Below are 23,619 nucleotides of genomic sequence, written 5' to 3'. Positions count from 1 at the left end.
CTAAGCCAAAACGCGTTTTGCTTATTTTCTCGATGTGAAATGGAGATAAGGCCTTTTCGCTTAGCAGGGTAGTACTGATTAACGTGGAATTAGAACCAATGAGCTCCCTCCGGGAATCGAACCCAGATCGCCCACGCCACAGACGCGTACGTTAAATGTTTAGCCACGAAGGAGCTCTACAAACGGATTCGAGGTGTTCTAGGTTTCCTCGCATAAAAATGTACACACTCCCCGTGTCATTTTTGAGTGCTCTAACGTTCTGTTCGAACTGGCTGCTGAGCTGGAAACGGTGTTTTTTAATTAAACATAGGGCGCCTAACCTGTGAAGCTCAAACAGCTGGTGCGACTGAAAAAAATCCATTTTAGATTCAAAATTACCTATTTCCAACAACTCATTATTATTATTATTATTATTATTATTATTATTATTATTATTATTATTATTATTATTATTATTATTATTATTCAACATGGCGCCGGCTGAAGATCCATGTGCGTTATGCAGGAAGCCAATATTTGGCAAACAGTTGATTTTATCTTGTTGTGTGTGCAAAAATCGATTTCATGTTAAAAATTGTTTGAAATTTGGACGTGTTGAGAATGAAATATACATGGCAAAAGGTGTTTCAACATATAAATGCCATGATTGCATCAAGAAGAGGGACGACAACACAGTAGTGACCCCAACTATTGTGAAGACAACGAAAGTATCTGAAGTTTTAGTAACAATGATAACTCATTAATAGAGTCGTGTAGCGAAGAAGAATTTGAAAATAACTCAATTAGTGACTACAAAACAGAAAATGAAAATGTGAACTGCAGCAAATGTTGTAGTGTTGTGTCTGCATGTTTGAAAGAAGTGCTGGCAGCTTTACAAACTGTAAGTGATAATTATGAAACCCTTAAGGCTGAAGTCATTTCTCTCAAGCAAGAAAATGTGAAGTTAGTTCAGTTGTTAGAAAAATCCAACACAGTAACAAACGCAACGTATGCTGAAATTGTAAACAAACCGCCTCAGGATACAACTCAGGTGCAAGGACAACAACCCCAAAGCAATAGCAATAGTATACAGGTTAGCAGTGCCAAGGTCAGTTCCCCGAGGCAAGACACATACACCGAGTGGCAAGTTGTGCAAAAAGCAGGAGTTAATAGAAGAAAGCATTTGGTTTCTGATAACACGAAGGCACGTGAGCCTGTCAAAACTAGATCAACATTGGTGCAAGGAAAAAAGGTGAGTGATAAGCTAAAAGTAAACAAAAAAGCACAAACAAAAGCAGTTTTTGTTACAAGACTCGATCCGACCGTTACATGTGAAGAATTATCGAATTTTGTTAAAGACAGTGCTGATATAGACGTACAAAAATGTGTAAAATTAAAAACAAAATACAACAGCTACTCTTCCTTTTATGTTTCCGTCTTGTCAAATAATTTTGATGATATTTTGAATGCTAATGTATGGCCGGAAGGAGTACTTTTTACTGAATTCTATGGAAGACTCAGAGATAATATTGTGTGTGTAAATACTGTTTAAACTAAATAGAAACATAATGAGCAATCAATTAGATAAGTCAATTATATTGTTTTATCAAAATGTAAATGGTTTAAATAGTAAAGAATCAGACTTTATTGACGAAGTTAATTGCACTGATTATGACTTAATATGCATATCTGAGAGTTGGTTTAATCATGACAAAGTTCATTTTGAACAGCTTACTGAGCAATATACAGTTTTACGTAAAGACAGAAACCTTCAACTGACAAATAAAAGTACAGGTGGAGGTTGTATTATGTTTGTAAATAAAAGATTAATGTATGACGTAGTACAGGTACCGTTTCCGAACCTAGATGTGATTATTATAAAGTTATATATACCCAATGATCCCCCAATATTAATAGGTTTGCATTATATTCCACCTAGCTTGCCACCCAAAGAATTTGTAAATTATTGTGATTGGCTGAATAAGTTATTAATTGAAAAAAGTTTGAAAATGTTGCTTCTTGGGGATTTCAATTCTGCAGGTATTGATTGGCATAATGGAATCGTAAAAACTAAGCATTCTTATTTAAAAACAAAAGCTGAGAAGATGTTAGAGTTAGCGTCTATATTTAGCTTAAAGCAGTATAATAGACCATACGACTCTCAGTTGCCGTACAATATATTGGATCTTGTTCTAACTGATATTACTGAATGCTCAATATGGTTTGATGTGAGTCCATTAGTCAAGGTAGATAGGTTTCACCCATCTTTCGTATTCGAATGGCAGGTTGACGAAAAGTTAAATTTCTTAAATGCAGATACAGCTCAAGCTCAAGGTGAGTTATATGACTATGTAAGAGCAGACTTTTATCAATTATACGAGGACATTAAAAATGAGATGAAAGTAGATAGGTTTTCAGGAAATGTAAATAACAGTACGGTATTATTGCAAGATTGTTTGGAAAATATATTGAAACCAAATGTACCGAGAAAGCATATTATACAAAAGAAGAAATACAAAGCTCCTTGGACTACTAAAGAGTTAAAAGCATTAATTAATAAAAAAACAAAATATTTTGTAAAATTTAAGAAAACTGGTAATTTAGTCATTTATGAAAAATTTTCGGTTTTAAGAAAAAATGTTAAAAGAATGTACAATAAACTTAAAAAATGTTATTTTGAGCAGCTGGAGAATAGTATTTGTACCAACAAAGTGTATTTTTGGAATAACTTTAAAAAGTCTCAAGACAAAAGTGTACCAAATAGAATTTTGTTCAATGGTACCACCATTACAGGGACAAGGCAAATTGCTGAAGTTTTTAAAGATGTATTTTACAATAATTTTAATTTAAAAGTTAGTACCCTAGACTGTGCTGTAGTTAGTAATCTGAACAGCAATAATATAACGATTCCAGTAATATGTGAAAATGATGTTACTGAAGTAATAGGTAAACTTCGGCCATTAGCATCTTCAGGACCTGGGAGCTTTCCAAATTATATACTTAAAGCAAGTTCGAAAGAAATAGCTCCAGTCTTGTCAAAAATATACAATACCTCATTAAGAACAGGGTCATTCCCATCTAAATGGAAACATGCACATGTGGTACCGGTTTACAAGAATAATGACAAGTTAAATCCGAACAACTACAGGCCGATAACCTTATTGAACATATTTTCTAAAATTTTTGAAACCATCATTCACAAATACTTGTTTTTTAATGTAAAAAATATATTGCAAAAATCACAGCATGGCTTTTATAAAGGGAAATCAGTTGTAACCAATCTGTGAAATAACGGATTTTATCTACTATGGAATGAAAAGTAGATCACAAACTGATGTCATATACATTGACATGAGTAAAGCTTTTGATTCAGTTGACCATAGATTACTGTTAAAAAAACTGTCAAATACAGGTGTAACACCCTTGTATCTAAAGTTTTTTGAAAGCTATTTGACTGGTAGAACATACCAAATTAAAATTGGAAATGCCATGTCAGATTCAGCCAGCATTAGTAACGGTGTTCCTCAAGGTTCTCCTCTGGGCCCATTACTTTTCTCTATTTTTATTAATGACTTACCAACAGTCTTAAATCATTCAAATGTTTTACTTTATGCTAATGACATTAAGCTTTTTAGTGTAGTAAATAATATTGAGGACAACGATAGGCTACAGGATGACTTAAATAGAATCATTATGTGGTGCAAGGATAACGGTATGAGTATCAATTGTCTGAAAACTAAGTGCATGACCTACAGTAACAAATCGCAATACTATGTAAGTCAATACGAAATACAAGGTACTGTAATACAGAAAGTTAACACAATAAAGGATTTAGGTGTAACATTTGACAGGTCACTACGCTTTGGTGAACATATACAAAATGTATGTAATGAAGCAAGAAAAATAATCGGTTACCTGTTTAATCAATGGCCTGCTTTCTGTCAATCAAATACATATGTAGTCTTATATAAATTACTGGTAAGGTCGAAACTAGAATATGCATCAGCGACTTGGAACAGTCTAACAAAAACTCTCGTAAACAAACTCGAGATGGTGCAAAAGTGTTTTATTAGAATACTTTGTTTTAAGTTAGGACTTGACTATTATTCTAGCACGTATGAATATTGGATAACGTATTTTAAATTGGAACGACTGGCTGACAGGAGAAAATTGATTGAATCTGTATTTGTAGGAAAGTTACTTGACAACCAATATACCTCAGACTATATTTTTAAAAATGTTGATTTTAAAGTTCCAACATATGGTACAAGGGCAAAAATTTTATTGCAACCGCATAATAGAAAACATATTTTAATCTGTAGGATTTTAGAAAGCTATAATGAATGCATATCTTAAAATATGACTTTATTTTAGAATTTTAAATATAACCTAGTAGTTTTTATTTTTATTTTTTGATTTTTTTTTACTTTTAATTTTTGACACTTCTTTGTTTTAATAATTGACGTACACTACACTGTCAATGTTTTTATTATTAATAATTTATGATATAAATGTAAACATAATTCTATCACTGGTACTATATATTCATTGCTAAAATATTGTAGAATAAGACAAAGTGCTGTATTTTTGCTGTATTCTAGCTGTTCTCAGCACGTAAAATAAAGTTTATTATTATTATTATTCGTGAGTGTGCCCACCTTAACAAAACCAAATATGCCTATGGTCCCGAACTTTCGATACAGCTGGTATTCTTGGGGCCGAAAAGGCATTTGAAAGATAGAAAAAGAAACAACCCTCGAATGATTCTACAAATCAATTCCTGAAAAGTATGTACTTTCAACTGTAACGCTTCTGAAAAACTTCAAAGCTATATGCTGTCGCCTGTAACTGATGTTTGGCGTTCAGTAACTGAAAGAAAGTAATTCTGATACGCTTTTGCTTATGGCTAATGCTGTTTAGCTACCTACAATCTGCCACTTTTCGCCCTCCACATTCTTATGGCGAGCAAAGACATTATATATAAAAATGAGATCGATGTTTCATATCGTCTTTTCTCGACAAAACTGATGAATTTTTGAACACAACACTTAAGTTGAGATGAGCTTTTTATCAATTTACTTTGATAATCATCTACGATCAAATGTCCATTGCATTGCAAAGCTGATTTCTTATTGTTGCGAATGGTCAATGCGCATGCGTATTGATTTTAATTTGTATATAACTTGTACCAAGACTGTAAGAGACATCAGTAGGTCACCCCTCTGCTAACATTTTTCACTGTTGCTATATTTTTTACTTCGTTTTGTGAGTTAACTTTTATTTATTTTCTTATCACTTCAAAGCTTTTTTTTTTTTTTTTTTTTGGTAAATTTATTCTAATTTCTCCATTCTTGAACACACTAGTAGTGATAGAAAGACACCTGAACACAGCGAAGCAGATTGAATGATACTAGTATATTATATACATACATAAACAGGAGACAAGCCGGAAACAAAAATCGATTTCAACGTTTCCGTTTGAAGTTAAGCTATTGTGTCAAAAATATCAATGCAACTTCCGTCAATACGTTTTTTTTTTTTTTTTTTTTTTTGTTTGTTTGTTTGTTTGTTACTGGAAGAAATTATGATGATGGTTAACGATACTATACATTATGGACCGCGAAAATATGGTAACTGCGCATTGGGGCTTGTATAACTTCACCCACATTAGGCAGCAATTTATCTGTGATGATAGACGGCTAGCCAGGATGTTCGTTATGGTAGTTGGCCCTTTCACTATCAAACTTTCACGATTTAATGAATGTAGCACGGTTAGTGTGCAAAAACCGAATGGCATTTGTTACTTCACATTTGCCGAGATTCTCGATTTTCCGGTTCATTTTAACTGCTCGCAAGAACACGTAGGCAAACACCATTACGGCTATGCAACTTGTACGAAACCCCTCAAGCCAGGCGACCCTGGATGCTGTCTCCTATCTTCCTGCAAACATTTTTTTTTTTTCGCCAATGGCCTGGCGGCAGAAGCAGCACATGACAAAGTTACAGATAAAAATCTGTCTTCTTATGCAGTAAGTGCTCTAATACCATGGGTAACTACGTAGAATGATAGCTCACGGTGCGTACTTCCAACATTAAACGGTTCGTCCAACCAACTTCTTATTTTTTTAATATTTATTCAACATAAAAGGATCCTATTTGATTGGTTGATTAGAGCATAATGTCCCTTTTCAGCACTGTGACCTGGTGTTTAAAATGGGATCAACGCCATTACTCAGGTTTATATTATATTGGAGGTTACTACTCCCACCGGGAATCGAATCCAGGATGCTACGCACGCAAAGCACACGCTGTAGCCACCCGGCCATAAAGCAACAAGGTTACTATCTTCTCGACAGTTCTCGTAATAACTGCAAATACCATAATCATGGCTATAATACAGGGCGCAAAATTTCCGGTCGCAAGGTCGCCATTGGCGACTAGAAATTTAGAGCTGGCGACCAGTGTTCAGTAGGAAGGGTTTCTGCCTGAACTCACAGGGCTCCGCAGTTTCTGTTTCTCACGAAAATAATTGTCACTAAGTAACATAATTGTCAATCAATGCTCCTTCACTTTAAGGACTTTGATCCGAAAACTGCAATCGACAACTAGTACTTCAGTACAGAGAGAGACTGTTACACGAACATGAAGTTTTTAGGCAAGATATTATTTAACATGTATATGAATTATCCAATTCAAAATTGATTATCCTAAATCTAATTGTCTGGTTTTAAAATTTTATGTCCTGATGCAATCTCTGTCATTGTCAAACCAAAGGCCGCGGGGCGTGGGAAAAGGTACATTTATTCTAACGATGGAAAACTGAAACATACATTGTTTTTCTACATATTCTCCCTTCCCTCCAACGCACTTTTCCCAACGTTTCACAAGTTTTTTAATTCCGTCGAAAAAAAAAAGTTTTTCGGTTGCACTGTAGCCAATTTTGCACCGCATCAAGATTTCTGTATCGGTTGCAAATCTTCTTCCCCTGACTGATATGTAAAGTATTAACGATTTCGTCCACTGTGATTCGTCTGTTTTCCATCACCGTACCCCGAACGACTTTCAAACTACCCTCAGTCTTTGACGTGATCATAAAGAAGTTCTTCCTTCTTTGAAACGCTCTATCCATTCGCAGATCTTTCTTCGCGATAAACAGCTGTCATCATACTGCGTCTGCATTCAACGAATAATTTCTGCAGGTGTAACAGCTTCCGCAAACAAAAAGCGAATCACTGGCCTCATTTCCTTCTAGGTGCAGATCCACAATGGAGGTGCCATGTTTAACAGTCTGTTACACACCAACGACTAACGCGGGAATAAGAGTGACAAGTTACATAGAAGTGTTGCAGATGACACTAATTCAGCGCTGGGTACTAGCAGTGTTACCAAACACTAGTTCGAGAAATTCCAAAATTCCCTTTATCTTTTGACTTTTCCTTATATATATAAAGGAAACGAAATTTCAATTAGTGAAAAATAATCTTGCCTGAGTATTAAGACACAAAGCTTTTCTAATATGTAAACGTACAAAACAATTATTTATATTCTATAATTTGTAATAAGTGTTAAAAAAATCTGTTATTTACCTGATCTTCTAGGAATATATTATTCGCTTTATGAACTAAGTTTTCGACAGCAATGATACCGCCTAAGGAAGATGCAACATTGTATTCCGTAATTAAGGTGAGAACCATGAGAGCTTCTACAATTAGCTGACGATATTCAGGTTGTGGAATAGAATTCAGAACTGTCTCCACAGCTAATGCAAATTTCAGTTCTCCAGGAGTCATCTAGGGGAAAAAAATTAAAAAGAAATTTAAAATACAAGTAATATACGGACAGTAAGTTTTATTTGCAAATATTAAATACATACGAAAAGCTCAAGCAAGCTTACGGTGAAAGTGCATTACCTCACGCAACAGTGTTTCGTGGTTCAAAGAATTCAAAGAAGGACGAGTTTCACGCGTTAAGCAAGGTGGACCTGGTGTTTCGGTCTCTGCTGTGACAGAAAGAAACATCAATACTGCTGCTGTGATTGTCCGTGAGCATCGAAGATTAACATTACGTAAACTAAGAGAAGTGTTGCGAATTACATATGGTAGTGTTTTTGCAACAATGCACGATCACCTCCATATGTACCGTGTTTGTGCCCGTTGGGTACCGCGACTGTTAACTTCGGACCAAGCTTGCTTGAGCTTTTCGTATGTTTCAGAAGCTGTATGGTTCAACCGAAAATAAAACTTTATTGCTCCATACTGTTCTTCTAGCGTAACCTCCATTGTATGCACATAAACAGAACGTTGTGAGGCGAAATGGAAGCAGTGTCTAAAACGCAGCGGATTACTCCCAACCTACCGACACGACAACGCTGCCACCTAGTGAGAGTATACATGAAACACAACACTTTCAACTATCAAACGTGTCGGCATTCGGCAACAAAGGAAACTGCGGTACAATAATCAGTCTCAGTTTTTGTTGATCAGGCCTCGCACATTGATCTCTTTTTTTATATAGTATTTTGTATCATTACGAACTTTAAAATGTATTTTTTTAATTGTATTACGTTTAGAAAAGAAAAAGAACAATGTCCAAGTGTCCTCCTCTAAAGAAATTTGTTCTCGGTACATCCTCTACAAACACTGTTTTCAAAAGAATTTCTTATGTTTATTGTGGGATTTTTGTATTTTTCTATGAATATAATATTAAACAATACAAGTGGAAAACATTATTTACTTACTTCTTGAGTGAGATTCTGAGGCAGAACTCTTCCTTCTATTGCTAAACCTTGGCACTGGAAATAAAATAATATTAATTTTAAAAAATGGAAGATGTTTTCATAACTCTCAAACTTAAAAATACGATAAGACAATTTAAGCAATCACATGAAATAAGATATAATTATGCAGGGCTTTCAAAATGATGTTCAGAGTTTCAAGTTCATTATAAGCAAACAGTTGAATCTACCTTAGTAAATAAGTGTTACACGAAATATTTTTTTCTCTTTTTTTCTGACACCTATGCCCCACGGGTAACACGACAAATACATACGCGCACGCCTCCTGTGTCTTCATTCACGCTGACCGGCAAGTAGTTTACTTTTCCTTATATAGGCAATCTGTATTTCAAAACTGTGCCTCGCATAAATTAAATTACATGCTGACACACAATCATAGTCATACGTCTTGCGAATAAAATCAGAAAAATAAACACACTGCTGAACAAGACTGCACTTATTTAATACAAAAACACATTTAAACGTGACGTTTCGATCTTCTAGCCAAGATCCTCATCAGACGTACACTCAATCATGTACAGTGTAAGTCTGATGAGGGTCTTGGCTAGAAGATCGAAACGTCACGTGTAAATGTGTTTTTATATTAAATAAGTGCAGTCTTGTTCAGCAGTGTATTTATTTTTCTAAATTACATGAAATTTACATTTCAATAAAATTAGAACCTAGTGACATGTTTATTTCAACATATAGTATTGTTCTTCCACATTTGTAGTCGGAATACATTCAACACTGATTTAAGTTCAATAGTTTACTTATAACACACTTTTAAAACCCTGAAGATTGCTTTTAAAATTGCTTTATTAGTATAGTTTATGTGAATAAATATATATCTTAGGTCATTTACCATATATATCTTAGGTACCAAGATGATGATTTCCACCACTTCGGTAAAAGACGTTTGTTTTGTATCTAGCATTAACTACTCACGAAATTCTGATATTCGAGTTTTAAATTACTCGATATTACATTAAGATTTTTACCCCTCTCATAGAAGGGAATGAAATCTTTCAGTTTAATGTCCCCCGATTATGCCCTTTAGAATAAGGGAGACGATGATTAAAACAAGTGATTTCTTTGAGCTTTCCTAGTGTTTTCTTCTTATACATTACAAGACAATCATTTACATATAAGATGTCCATCTCAATTTGGAGCGAAGTTAAATCATCAACAAACATATTGAACTGTGTGAGCGCAAGAGTAACTATTGAAGAACATTTTTTGAGATAGTTAATTTAGGAGATAAAACAGTATTCATTTTAATTGGTATGGTTCTAACTCGCATTTGTAACTTACTCTTTCCAAAACAGACCATACTCGTGGATAGAAACCTCTTGGAACTCTATTGAGAGCACCGTCTAATCGCCGGCGTCGAAGCCACTGGCCTTGTCTATCTGGCTCTTGCTCTTCTATATCTTCTTTTCCTAAAATACTTCCAATCTGACTTTTCTGTAAAACAGAGAAATGATTTTAAGAAAGTTAACAATATGCTTAACATTATTTACATAAATGTAGTTAAATATTTACACAATTATCGAAAGGAAAGAAAAATTTTACTCACTACATGTGTTCTTTCTATGTTTAATTGGATGATTGTTTTGATTTCATCGTAGTTTCGCACAAAATATATCTACAGTGTGGAAACTTTTGAAATTTTAAAGAACCTTAACAGACTCCAAAATATATCAGACAAAGACGAATGGTCTATGATGTCAATAAAGTGTATTGTGAATATTATATATTGATATGACCAAAATAAATATAGAGATAAGAATTAGGAAACACATTACAGATGCTAAAGAAGGTGAATGAGCTGGTTTAGGGTTGGCTAAATACTCAATAGTTTCGCAATTTAAGATTGAGGATGTAAGAATTTCCCATAGTAGAAAGAGAACAAAGAATTCAACATTAAATATGGACAGAGGTAATTTATACGAACAATGTGCTTATATAACAATAACTTTATTAATCAAAATAAAAGTTTACAATAGTCAAAACGTTTCTTTTATACTTTTCATTAAAATGTATACGAGGGGCACTCCATATATTTCGAAATAGGCGGAAACTATAAGAGATATAGCTATTCCCTTTTTCCTCGTTACAGATGAGACATCAAGAAAATTGAAGACAAGAGGAATTTCAGCGTGGATATCTGATTTTTGTACGAGTGTGATATTTGTGATCCAGTGTTAACATTCTCGTTGTGGCAATGAAGCTGTCACGTGAAGCATATCGAGCTATGACTTTCGCGTTAGCCTAAAAGAAAAAGACTGTCTCGATAGGTTAAGGTTAGCGTTTGCTGATACTGTTCCAGCATATACAGCAGTGTTTAGACGGTATAATAATTTTCAAAGGGGTCTGAAGTCCTTGCAAGACGAAGCCCATATAGGAAGACCAACGCTGTTAGTGGCTGTTGTGCCAAACATGGTATCCAAAAATCCTCGATGAATATTCTAAATAATGGAGGAGGCTTTAGGTACTGGATCTTATTCAGTGCACAATTTCACACGAACATCTGCAACTGAAAAATGTAGTTTCTCGGTAGGAACCCAATTGTCAGGCTTCCAAAAAGCAGAGAAGGTCACAATTGTATGTAAAATCTTTTAAATCGAAGTAGACACTAGATTATTTCTAAAACTGTTACAGGTGTTGAAATCCACATACTATTTTGTGATTGAGCCACTCGCCAGGAAAGCTGTGTATGAATCTACAAAGACAAGTTTTTTTTTTGAATGAAGAAAGTCATGTACACGGTGTTCTTCTGTAGCACTGGTACGCAACAATGTCTTTATCGCATGTTCCTGAATCCCCGAAAAACCAAGGTTTAATTTTCCATCACGATAATGCTTCTTCGCATACTGCAAAGCAAACACTGGGGTATTTCCAGTTTAATCATGCCAAAATACTTCAGCATCTTCCCTGTTCCCTTGATTTAACTAGATGAGACTTCTGGCTTTTCTTTAACCTTAAAAAACATTTGAGGGGACATTGTTTCCACTCAGAAGAAAAACTGAAGCATCAATCATGGACTTTATCAACAACATTCTAAGACAAGAGTGGCACCGGGCTCTTGACTTATGGCAGGAGTGATTAATAAGTATATTGCTGCTAAAGGGAATTGCTTTGAGCATATGTAACAAAAATTTGCTCAAAAAATGTAGTTTTCTTGTACTGCAAAACTTTTGGAGTGACCTTCGTATAGGCGTTTACAATTGCATAATAATTTTAAAAATTATTTTCAACAAAAAAAGCCTTAACCGACCGTAACGCAGCATCTTTTATGATATTTAACGACTTTTAAAAAAAACATCTTACAAAACTTGTTGCTTGGAGGCTCATGATCCTTAAAAAACTTATACGAGATCACCGGGAAAACATACTCTTTTAAACAAAAACAAAAACAAAAACAAAAACAAAAAAACAAAAAAAAAAAAAACATTAAAATCGGTGCACTTATGTTGAAGTTAAGCGTAAACATAATCAGAACATATATACCAGGGGCAGTCATAAAGTTTTAATTATCACCTCGAAAAAGTCAAGCTTTGATCATGAAACTTGGTGTAAGTGTTAGTCCTTCTTTATATATTCACCTTTCAATGGATGACTTGGCAGAGACCTTGGTTGTAGAAGTCTTCAGTTTGACTTCATACATTACATCTCATTATAAGAATTCCGATACTTTTTACACATCTACTAGGTTTAACTGTCAGCTGTCAAATTACGTTAGGTCTAGCCCGCTCCTGTTCATATATATTGAGAAATGGGACATTAACGCCATCTCGTGCGCAAAATGCTCAATATTTTTTAGACTGCCATATAATATCAGACCACAATACAAGCTTGAGAAATTAATTACCTACCTTACTAACTTTACTGGATTTACTGCTAACCACAGAAAAGGTACCGTGCCCAGCTACAAAAGAATTTGATAGCAATAATTAATATTAACACACGCATTTATAATTATTATAACCTTACTATTTCCGTAAACATTTAAAACGAATTTTTTATAACAAAAGTAGAAAATTTTCTGCAACTTTATGTTAGTTTTTGAAAGAATATTTTTTTAAACAATTTGTACATTGAACTATAAAAGAAAATTACTGAAATATATATATGAAACTGTTTACAGTAACAATTTAATTATTACAGAAATAGGTTGACATGTATAAAGAATTAGTTATAACGATCAATTCGTTGTATTTGCTGAAAGTAACGTTTTCGAATAATAATTTTTCAGGCGGAAATTATCATCAAGTTTCCATCTGGTCAACATGCTTTTTAGCGTCTAAATATTAGTATTGTGGATGATTTTCTGAATTAAACGCTAACGTCAAATGAATATTTAATTAACAAAACTACACAAAACTTAATGTGAAAAGTTTTCTCATCACATGGCTGTATAACATAATATCCCCTGTTCATTTTTGATACTAAGGTAATATTAATAAATTCATAAATATGTCTGTAATAGTAGTAGAAGACACAGCGTAGCATCTGGGGTTGGGTGAGTACCATACCTTCAAGGGTAGCATCTATTCGCTATAATCTGGCCCATTCTCGGCAGTAATTGCTTGGTTCAAGATTCCAGATAACGTTACAACTAAACCCTTCCGCAAAAGGATGATGGAATATGTCCATTCGTGTGATGGGCCGAGACCCATCTATCAGTTATACCTACTGATAGAGGGAACTCTCCTGGTGAGTGAGAGTCTACCGTCATCTTCGGTGTCAGCGTCGGAACGTGAAGGCAGGTTCACATCTTCCTTTTGGTGCCAGGAGGCATCCTAACACCACAAGGTTCCTGAATCCCGTGGTAAAACCACTACCCGGCATAGTCCAACCCGCGTTCTAGGAACCCCTTATACAGGGCCGGACTTAAGCCGATTGGAGCAATTGCTTCAAATCAAGCTCCACGCTAGAGCGTAATCTACTCTTGGTTGTCAAATGCACAACAATACACTCCAATATATACTTTTATTGACAATTCCAGTACCTGCGGCATCTGCAGAAAGGAATTCATTTTCTTCAAGTTGAAACTGATCAAAACTTAGTTGAAATAATAAATCTAACAAGAACCTTTGAACAATTCGGCAATTTTGTCCACTGTATCCAAAATTAACAGGATTTTTAACTTAGAAGAAATCCTAGAAAATTTTGTAGAGAAAAAAAATTCAAGAAAGCTAACTTTATTTAAAAAAAGAAGGATAATGATTCATTTGTAGTTTATGAATGCACTTGTCTATATTCATAAGTAGTTTATTAATAATTTTTAGAGGTTCCAAAAACATAATCTGTTTTGTACAGTGCACTTAAATTTTCATTTCTTTCCTGGTTTTTTTCCCAATAAATCATTTTACAGTACTGAGAAAATGACATTGTGACTATGTATTTTTTAAAGATAATACATTTTGATTGTTTTCCGTTCTATTCTACTACACAGAAATAAAGTCTATAATGAAGTATATGGTCTTTTATATATATATAAAATTGTTTCCAATTGCGGCCCCAAAAAAATTGTTTCCAATCGGGCTCCCCACTTCCTCAAACCGGCCCTGCCCCTAGCAATCAGAGAGGAGCTACAATCCCAACAATATCTAGCTCCGATTACGGGTGAAGTACTACGTGTGCCACCGGAATCAATGACTAGTGCAATCCTCCATTTGGGAATGGAACGAACTCCTTACGTCCTGGTAGGATGTCTCTTCATATTTGACTCTTATTTTATAGCAAAGGTGATTCTGCCAGTGCGCATTTCATTAATTGTATCTCATAAAGAGCAGATTCTTCAATTTGATTTGATAATCTACCGTTTCGACTAGCAATTGAAGCGATAGGAGCGTATATTATCAGGAAAGCACGGGATATTCTCGTACCCTTCCCAGTTTTGGTTGAAACACTCAAATCTTTACTGTCCTCTCAGAAGCTGCGGAGTATGTGAGTGTAAACATTATTAAACTTTATGTGTACTCACCATCGAATATCAAGGCTATAGAAAAAAATAATCCCTGGTCAGTGCGGCGGGAAGAAAAAAACTATTTTTAAGGAGTTCGTTTACCAGAACTCCCTTAGATATTTATTCTATTTGAGTATTCGTTCAAAAGACAAAATCTGAAGAAATACTTAATGATCACCACCAATCTTGGTGAGGGTGTAGAAGGCAAGAAGTTAGCAAATGAGTTCGTTGATGGATATTTATCTACTGGAAGTGTTAAAAATTAACCATTTCCAGTTTTAACGTTATAACTATAGAACAAAAACGGTAATAGATAGTGAAAAGTGGTTTCCTGCAATCAATTAAGCACTAACCCAAGAACACATTTTACCTCCATCTGAACTCTCTACTAAAACCTGAAGTGACAGAAATTCACTACACTTCCAGTTTTCCAGTTTTAGTGTTGATCTATATTGAACAAAACCGATGACAGATAGTGAGATTTTTTAAATTAATCGATTTAACGTTCTACAAATACGTACCATCTTCTCTCTTAACTCTCTGTTAAAACTGAAAATGGTAGAAATCAGTAACTTCCAGTTTTAACGTTGATTGCTGTACAGTGAAAAAGGTTACAGGTACAAGAGACGGCTTTCTTCAATCAATTAAGCGTTCAAGAATATATTCCATCTCCAGTCTTAATCTTCTACTAAAACTGGAAGTGGTAGAAATCTCTATTACAGCCGGATTCAGTATTTGGAAAATATCACGCCTTACACACCAAAATGCTTCACGTAGTGAATATGTAACACTGTTAACTGTTTATTTATTTATTTATTTATTTATTTTTACGAAACAAATCAAGAAGATTCACTAAATGACTTGAAAAATGCTTAAAATTTTATTTTACCCACTGTAAATGAGAATTTCCAAGCGAATGAAATTTTGAACTAATTGTACATGAAACTTATTAGAATGATAATTTCATTATTACCACAACATGCCGACTTGTGTGAAGAACTAGTTATAATTATAGGAATCATTTGTTTATTCTTCAATAACAGAAACTAACGCTTTTCCTTATCTTTCAGACAACAATTACCATCAACCGTCATTCCCCATATTCTTCTCTTAGCTACAACCTTCCCGAATACTATGTGAATAATAAGTTCAACATGTCTAAGATGGGTGGGAATCGTATGTACATGGAAAATGCTCATATGTAAAGATTCCTAGTGCTTGGAAGAGGATGAGATTCAATAGCGAGCGTTTGTTCATCCGGTAATGAACTTGAGCGTTTCTTAAGCTATAGTGTGTGTGAGTGAGCAGGTAGTATTAAACATGATAACAAATGAAGTGATTTGTATGCATCCTTAATTATCCATCAATATACGTATCATGTACATTAATCTTTTATATTACATGGCGAAAGAATTTGTGAATAAAGCTACTTACATAATTTTATTCTAGTTTTGAAGAAAAGAATGACAGAGAAAAGTTTATTACAAACATGAAATAAAGAAACCGTCTGACACATTTTCCTTAACTAATGTAACTAGTAGTTTAATTTCTCATTATATAAACAGTCATAGAATGAGGAACAACTGGTCATAGGGTTATAAAATGATAAAACATACATAATTATATCTTCAGAGAGTGGGAATAAGAGTATAAGTCTAACAAGTGATCAAAATCAGATAAATTTGTATCTCGAATAAGGTATCGTTAGAATTGAGTAGGTACTATTGTAACGTCTCACATTGAAGGTAAGTGTGAAAATGATAAATAGAAAATAATAAGGCTACAAATTATATCTAAAACTGTGCACATAAAAATATAAGAACACGAAAATAAAAATTGCCAGCACTTCACAAATGCCAATTGTAAAAGAAATAAAATAAAATATAAAATAAAATAATTAATTAAAACCGTGGTATTCGTCGTGGTTAGGATTTTCTGTGACATGTATACGACACTCACTTTTATCTTTCTTTCTCTCTCTCTCTACGTAGTTTACTTCTATCTCTCCCTCTTTCGTTTTGCCCAGCTGCATCACGACGAATCACAGGTTCTCCAATACTTACGTTCTCGTTAGATCCGAAGCTGGGAAACGGTAGACAAGAATATAAGTACCGTAAAGTAAAAAGTGACTAAACTAAGCATGAACAACAAGTTAGAAATCAATTACATGCACAAATAACAAAACCTGATTTAAAATGTATAACATATATAATGACACTCAGCACGAATTCTACTACATTTAGAATAACATCAAGATTACAAACAACTTTCTATTTTATGAAATTTACGGCCGTTTTCGATTTATATTTTGAGGTGGCTGTGTGGCGTGAGTAATAGTTTGAACTGTGTTATAGTCACAATAATCTTCGACCGGTCAACTCCTTCGGGATTGTCGTGATCCAGGCGTCGATTCCCGACTAATCACAGGAATTCCACAATGAGCTCCACAGGTAATAATCCTATTCCGTTCGTTCCAATATATTCATGGGTGTATGATTTCCACTCAGGCTTCTTGCTTATAAAATCGCAAACAATGTACCGCTGCTGAATTCGCGGGAACGTAAGAAAATATGACGAAACAACGTACAGCGCACAATATGTAAAACTTCACTGATTAAAACAGTACTGATAGCTATAAAACTCACTGTAGGATTCAAATCCGCACTTTTAATACTCAAATTAACGTCTCGTCTGTTCTCTTAGCATAAAAATATAAAGCTTGGAGCAGCACGCTGGGCATGATAGGCCCGGCGGCTTCGGCTGGAGAGGCGCGAATGAATTTGCTTGTCCAACCAGCTAGTACCTATAGCAATGCGTAGGCGAAGGGTAACAGTCCCGAAATCCAGACACAAAGAGACAGTCACCAAGCATGTAGATATCACGTGATCAGGGTCCCTATTTTCTGACTCTATATGGCCGTAGGATTGGGGCTAGACACACAGACACAGACATACCAAACTGGTGAGAGGAGGCTTCGAGATGTTTCGCTCATGTACGAGGCTTGGTCAATTAATTTCAAAATTAACACTGTCTTTCCCATCTTGCTTAAATGAATGAGACTGGGGTCGGTGATAAAATAAATAAATAAATAAATAAATAAATAAATAAATAAATAAATAAATAAATCAGTTTAATTATTAGAATTAAGCATGTGAAGGGAAGGTTCGTGTCAAAATGAATACAAATTTCTTGTGCCTCAGCTAAAAAAAATTTACAATTTTATTCTTTCTTCCACCCTCTAAAAATATTCTGTGAAGTGATATATTGACAATTGTAGTACTTTTGTTTTGGTTACATTTATCTTTTTTTTTTTTTTTTTTTTTGTGATACTTTAGGTAAACATGATTGGTCTCAATTGCCCTCACAATGACCGGTAAATACGAGCTTTTAAGGTTTAACGTCCCACGATTATGCCCTTTAGACTAAAGGAGACGCATGATTAATGACAGCAAATAATTCTGAAATTATTATTTTTTTGTGCTCTCCCACCAAGAATGAAGCCGGGATCACGTAAACCACAAGTGCATGCGCTAGCCACTACACCAGCAGGGTGGGCTAAAGACGATCTGGTTTTCTCCCCAATGATCATACATCTAAATAATGAAGTTATTATTAATATTAAAGCCGGTAATCTATGTAAAATAATAAGTTTTCTGTGAAGCCAATAGTGGAAGTTTCACTCTCTTGCAATAACAAGATAAACCATACTAACGATTCGAATTATTCTAGGTTCATCTTACATTATTCGTAGTAACAATCGAGCTGCTGATGGATAGCCATTACATTAAATACCCTTCCAGTGTTTTCGTTTGCAATATCGTTTGAGTTGTAAGACTTTTGTCTTCTTGTCCATATATATCCACTTTTACAAAAAAGGAAAAAGACAAAGTCATTACAATTACTTACCACTGCTTAGTGCAAATTCTTTTCCACTCATTATATGATGCAACAGATTTTTCATTTCAAAAGGTGAAAGATTTAATAAATGTTCTGAAGCTTCTTCACCCGTGCACTGAAGATTTCGCGAGAGTTCGGTTGCCATCACCTAAAACATGAACAATGATATTAGGTGAAAAATTAAACATTTTTTAAGACGTTAAAACACTAATATACGAAACACAACATACATATGTACTTCCTGTATATAAGTGAGTCACTTTACGATTCTCGATATATCAATCAAAGGAATTTGTAATCTTCTGATTAAAAAAAGTCTTAGGAGAGTTATCTTCTATTATTTTTTTTATCTTCTTGTCATTCTCTTGACAAAGCATCTCAATGTTGCTTTGTAGGGAACTTGTGCGATATTGATTTACAGACTTAAAGACGCATGAATCTATGAGGGTTGTTCAACTCAATCCAGGACTTTTTCATTTCCCGCGTTTCTGGATAGACCATTATTCAAGATGGCGGACAACAACGTGAACGTCTATGTAGAACAGCGTGTTGTGATGGACTTTTTAGTGAACGAGGGCATAAAACCTGCTGAAATTTACAGAAGACTTCAGGCTCGGTATGGTGATGAGACACTCAGTCGCCGTAAGACATTTAATGGTGTAAGAGCTTCAAAGATGGCCGTATCTCTATTACTGACGATTCCGGTCGTGGTGGATCACAGCTCACGGTAGTCATTCCTGAGAACATTCAGGGCGTGGAGCATCTGATCCTGGACAATCGTCGCATAACCTGTCGTGAAATTGCAAGAGTGCGTAATCTGTCGTTAGGAACAGTGAATACTTTGAAATGTGTTCTTCTATTTGTTTTTTTTAAAAAAAGTCCCGGATTGACTTGAACGACCCTCGTATTAAATACATTTTATTTCTTCTAATGGAAAATATAAATCTATTACTTCCTATTAATTATCATTTTTCTTTTTTCTTCCTTTTTAAAAATAATAATTACACATACTACGTACTTCTAGTTCTTAGTAATAATCAATGCTTTTAAAAAGAGAGAGAGATGTGACAGTTTAAACATCGACTCAAACTCTCGTAAGTTGCAGATCAAGGCTATAAAAGTTTTCATAAAAGATACATTGGCATAGCTGTTTTAGGAACCGACAAAACTGCCAATTAATAGTTATTGTGATCCAGACCTATTTGTTGTTAATGCATTCTAATACCTAAAATAATATTATTATAATGTAAAATCATAAGTGTAATAGAGAAAGAAACGTACTAAAGCTCAGTTAGACCCAACATATAATTAAAGCCATGCCATTACTTTTCTCTATTGTTTCTTTCTCCAACCAATATTGAGAAAATGGAAATACATACCTGAATTATAAGACCAACTCGCAATCTTAACATTTCATGAAATAACTGAGGTTCTGTCCTGATAAACATTGCTAAATACACAAGCAACTCCTGTGAAAAAATAAATAAGGAAGAAACAAGAATGAAATAACGTAAGTATTAATATTTAACACTGATGATAATAAAAAATGGATGAACATTCTTTTTGAAACATTTACATCATTATCTTTACTACAAAATATAAACATAACTTTTCAAAAGTAAGACGGAAGCCCCAAGACGGAAGACGGACAACTTTAATAATATTCTTATATAAGTTCCAAAACCAACTGAACTTAATTACAATTCTTATACAAGGCTTGGAATATGTTCTCACATATATTTTACAATGGGAACAGGAAATATCTTCGTTGCTATTCCAATCCAAAATTCTACCATTTAGTTAATCTATAACCGCTACCAGGTTATAGAAGGATTTTTTGTGGACACTCTGTATATTTCGTAAAAACAGTGATTATTATTTTCGATTTGTACTTTATTCTGCAACGCACATAAGTTCTTTCTTTGGTGGGAATTGCTTCTTTCCCACACAATTGGACAAAGAAGTCTTTCATCGTTTTTTCATATATATATTTGAAACGTTGCTTTTGGTGAGAACATTTCAGCGAATGACTAACCATTTCAGTGTTTCTCCCTGACTCCTTATATACACAGTATATATTCTATAGTTATTGGGAACTGAATTAAGTGCTTTCTTTAATCGCCTATGGAAACATTATAATAGATTAGAGAAATACGGGCTGATCAAATGTTCAGCAACCAAAGTGGCATCAAATGCGTTGTTTCGTACTCGTTATCTGTACTTTCTCACGCCAAAGTTATCGCCGTGTCTAGGCATTATGGGCAGTTGACTAAAATTAACATAAATTGTTTTCTATATTCTGTTTGTATGTGCATACAGGTGAGTTAACTGAGTGATTTTTGTAATGAACTGCCAACACTTTCAGTTGACCATTGCAACCCGTTCCTCGAGCTTGGGTGCTCAGGGAGTTTGACTCCGATACTGTACGTAGTCACCACGCACGTTGCATTGGGAACCAAATACGATTGTGCGTTAAGGGGCACAAGTTATTTAGCCGGTGAAGGACGTTTTCTTACGGCTAGCCCCAACTAGTGAATTCCCAGGTCCGCCGACCTTGTGCGTACATGTAAGTTATACACGCGTCCTCCAACATTAGCATTCTACTTTGGAGAATTTCTTGTTTAATTTGCTGAAGAATCGCCGCTACGTTTTAGGATGGTTCAGCATAACAACTGGATTCATCGTGGGACGATCCAGACAACTTTTCCCCAGTGCTAATCCCCCAAGTGTGTCAATGGTGTGAGAGAAGCATTTACTGTGAAATCCGAATTATAATCTTATTTATTTAAAGGGCTATCGCGCACTGAAAAGGCAAAGTGTGATTTCAGTGACGAAAATTATTTTACATATTCAGTGTTCAGTGTTGTGTTCATTCCTCTTCGCTATTTTATTATATATATATATATATATATATATATATATATATATATATATATATATATGATAGTATTCTAATAAATAAGTATAGTGTCTTTTAATCCAGCGTGTTTTCGTTGTTTGTATGAGTGATATTTGTGTGCGTTATGGTCTAGATGACCGTCTGATCGTCCGTGAGGTTTTCGAGACGAGACACCCGAACCTCTCGGCGCCTAATGCTCGTCTCATTATTGAGACCGACGAGCGATTTGGAAACAGTTTGTAATCTCTTCTTGGAGAGGTCCTTTATCGTCCTGTCCAGGTAAGTTCCAGTCTCAGGAGAATACTTATTGGTAGGACCATGAACCACGAACAGCGACCAGAACTCCAGGGCGGTTACAAATCTAATCTTTACTTATCAACTTAGCAAGTTTTTAGATATCGGTAGATCCGTCTTTTATATATTATTTACGAGTTCTGCAAGAAGTCAAGAAGGAAGAAGGGTTCTGCACATTCCTATAGTAACATAATACTATATTATATTGCAAACGATCATTAAAACTCTAATGGAGGAGAATCACTGTGAAACTATGAGTCTCCAGCACAATTTCTCGAATAAAAATCTGTCAGAAAGGTACACATTCTGATTCATTCTGTATAGGTTCATTTTGAATTTGGGATTGGAACCACATGTAATCAAAGGGAATAGAGTCTGGGTCTTTCGCTGAAGTGGAGAGTGCTAACCATATATCCACGAGGAAGCTTTATGCAGAATCTGAGCAAATGCGAAGTTATAAATTTTCTAGTAAACATTTACACGATTCAAAAAAAAAAAAAAAAAAAAAAAGTTGAATCTTGAATTTTGAGAGGCAGAAATAAGCTGGTTACAAGTAGTGGACATCACTGTTAGAAGAAAAACCACAAAAAATACAATCTGCTACTTAACGGTGTACATAAATAAATAAATAAATAACATGTTCCAGCAGAATTATATATCTATATCAATTATTGGCAACGAATAACATACTTTTACGTGCTATGAAAATTGGATTACTTTGATTTTCTCGAATCTCACGCAAGGGAAATTACCGTCAAGCATGTAATTTTGTTCAGCTCGATGTCAGTTATCGACTGATACACTTATCAACATCAGACATTATTTTAGTTAAACAGAAATTAATAATTATTCAAGAGATAATCACGATTTCGGGCTACATCTCATTAACCATACTACGTACTGTCATCTCGTTAATGTCATAATGAAGAGTGTATACGCCAGTATCAGTTTCACCTTGGGCGCACGGTGGCTCAGTGGTAGATTGCTTACCTCTGGTGCATGGGGTCTCTGGTTTGATTCATAGCCAAGTAAGTTTGTGGGGGGGAATATCGTGTCCGTGGGTTTTCTAGGGGTATTTCCATTTCCTCCCACTTCCTCATTCCACCGTCTCCCTTAGCCAAAACGCATAATCGTGGGACGTTAAACTGAAAGATTTCATTTCACTTTTCCATCAGTTTCACCTTAAGAGGTAGTGTGGTTCTCGTACAGCATCAATTTTAGGGTCTATAAACAAATTCCTTTACCTTGATTTTCTCGAAAATGACGCATGAGGATTTGCATTCACGCATATCATTTTGTTCATTTTAAGGAAGTCTTTCGGTTAGTATATGTCTCATCTTTGGAGATCCGCCCCTCCCCGTTAAACACTAATAATGTTGCAGAATTCCAAACATGCAAAAGATAGCGCAGAAAATTCACTGTAGTAAGAACACAAAAGATATCTCTCCTTAAAAATACAACCAAGTCAGTTCATAATAAATTAAGTGCATGCATGAATCTCGATTAAATGTTAACACCTATTTTCGATAATTACGCTCACATTTATTTTAGACTTTAATTACTTTGGCTCGGTGAAAGACTTACCTGTGTAAGCATTCCTGTACTCTCGTCATCTCCATAGGCTTGATGAATTAACTGTCGTAATTCATTTTCTGGCAAGGGTGCAGTAATAGTGTGTTCATTGGTTGGAGGCATCCCAACTGTCACCTGTTTTTGTCTCACTAACAAATCAGTAACAGCTTTCGCTAAATCTTCAACTCTCTTCCCCAACATACCTTTGAAAAAAAAAATGAGGATTACGAA

The 23,619-nt window shown here is 34.7% G+C and overlaps 1 protein-coding gene across 2 annotated transcripts in view; it reads right to left on the bottom strand.

Annotated features, from left to right (window-relative positions):
* Positions 1–23,619, bottom strand: part of LOC145681103 (putative phosphorylase b kinase regulatory subunit alpha) — a 147,011-nt gene that overhangs the window by 10,893 nt on the left and 112,499 nt on the right. For both annotated transcript variants that reach the window (XM_081752511.1, XM_081752510.1), the window contains 7 exons: positions 23,401–23,591; positions 20,003–20,092; positions 18,633–18,771; positions 12,631–12,683; positions 10,067–10,219; positions 8,717–8,770; positions 7,566–7,769 (listed from right to left, as the gene is read on the bottom strand). In XM_081752511.1, the coding sequence (XP_081608637.1) occupies positions 7,566–7,769; positions 8,717–8,770; positions 10,067–10,219; positions 12,631–12,683; positions 18,633–18,771; positions 20,003–20,092; positions 23,401–23,591 (884 nt within the window). The remainder of the gene's footprint in view (positions 1–7,565; positions 7,770–8,716; positions 8,771–10,066; positions 10,220–12,630; positions 12,684–18,632; positions 18,772–20,002; positions 20,093–23,400; positions 23,592–23,619) is intronic.

Source organism: Thermobia domestica, chromosome 3 (genome assembly GCF_964235325.1).
Source record: "Thermobia domestica chromosome 3, izTheDome1.hap1.1, whole genome shotgun sequence".
NCBI lineage: Eukaryota > Metazoa > Arthropoda > Insecta > Zygentoma > Lepismatidae > Thermobia > Thermobia domestica.
This window is presented reverse-complemented; position numbering and strand designations above follow the sequence as displayed.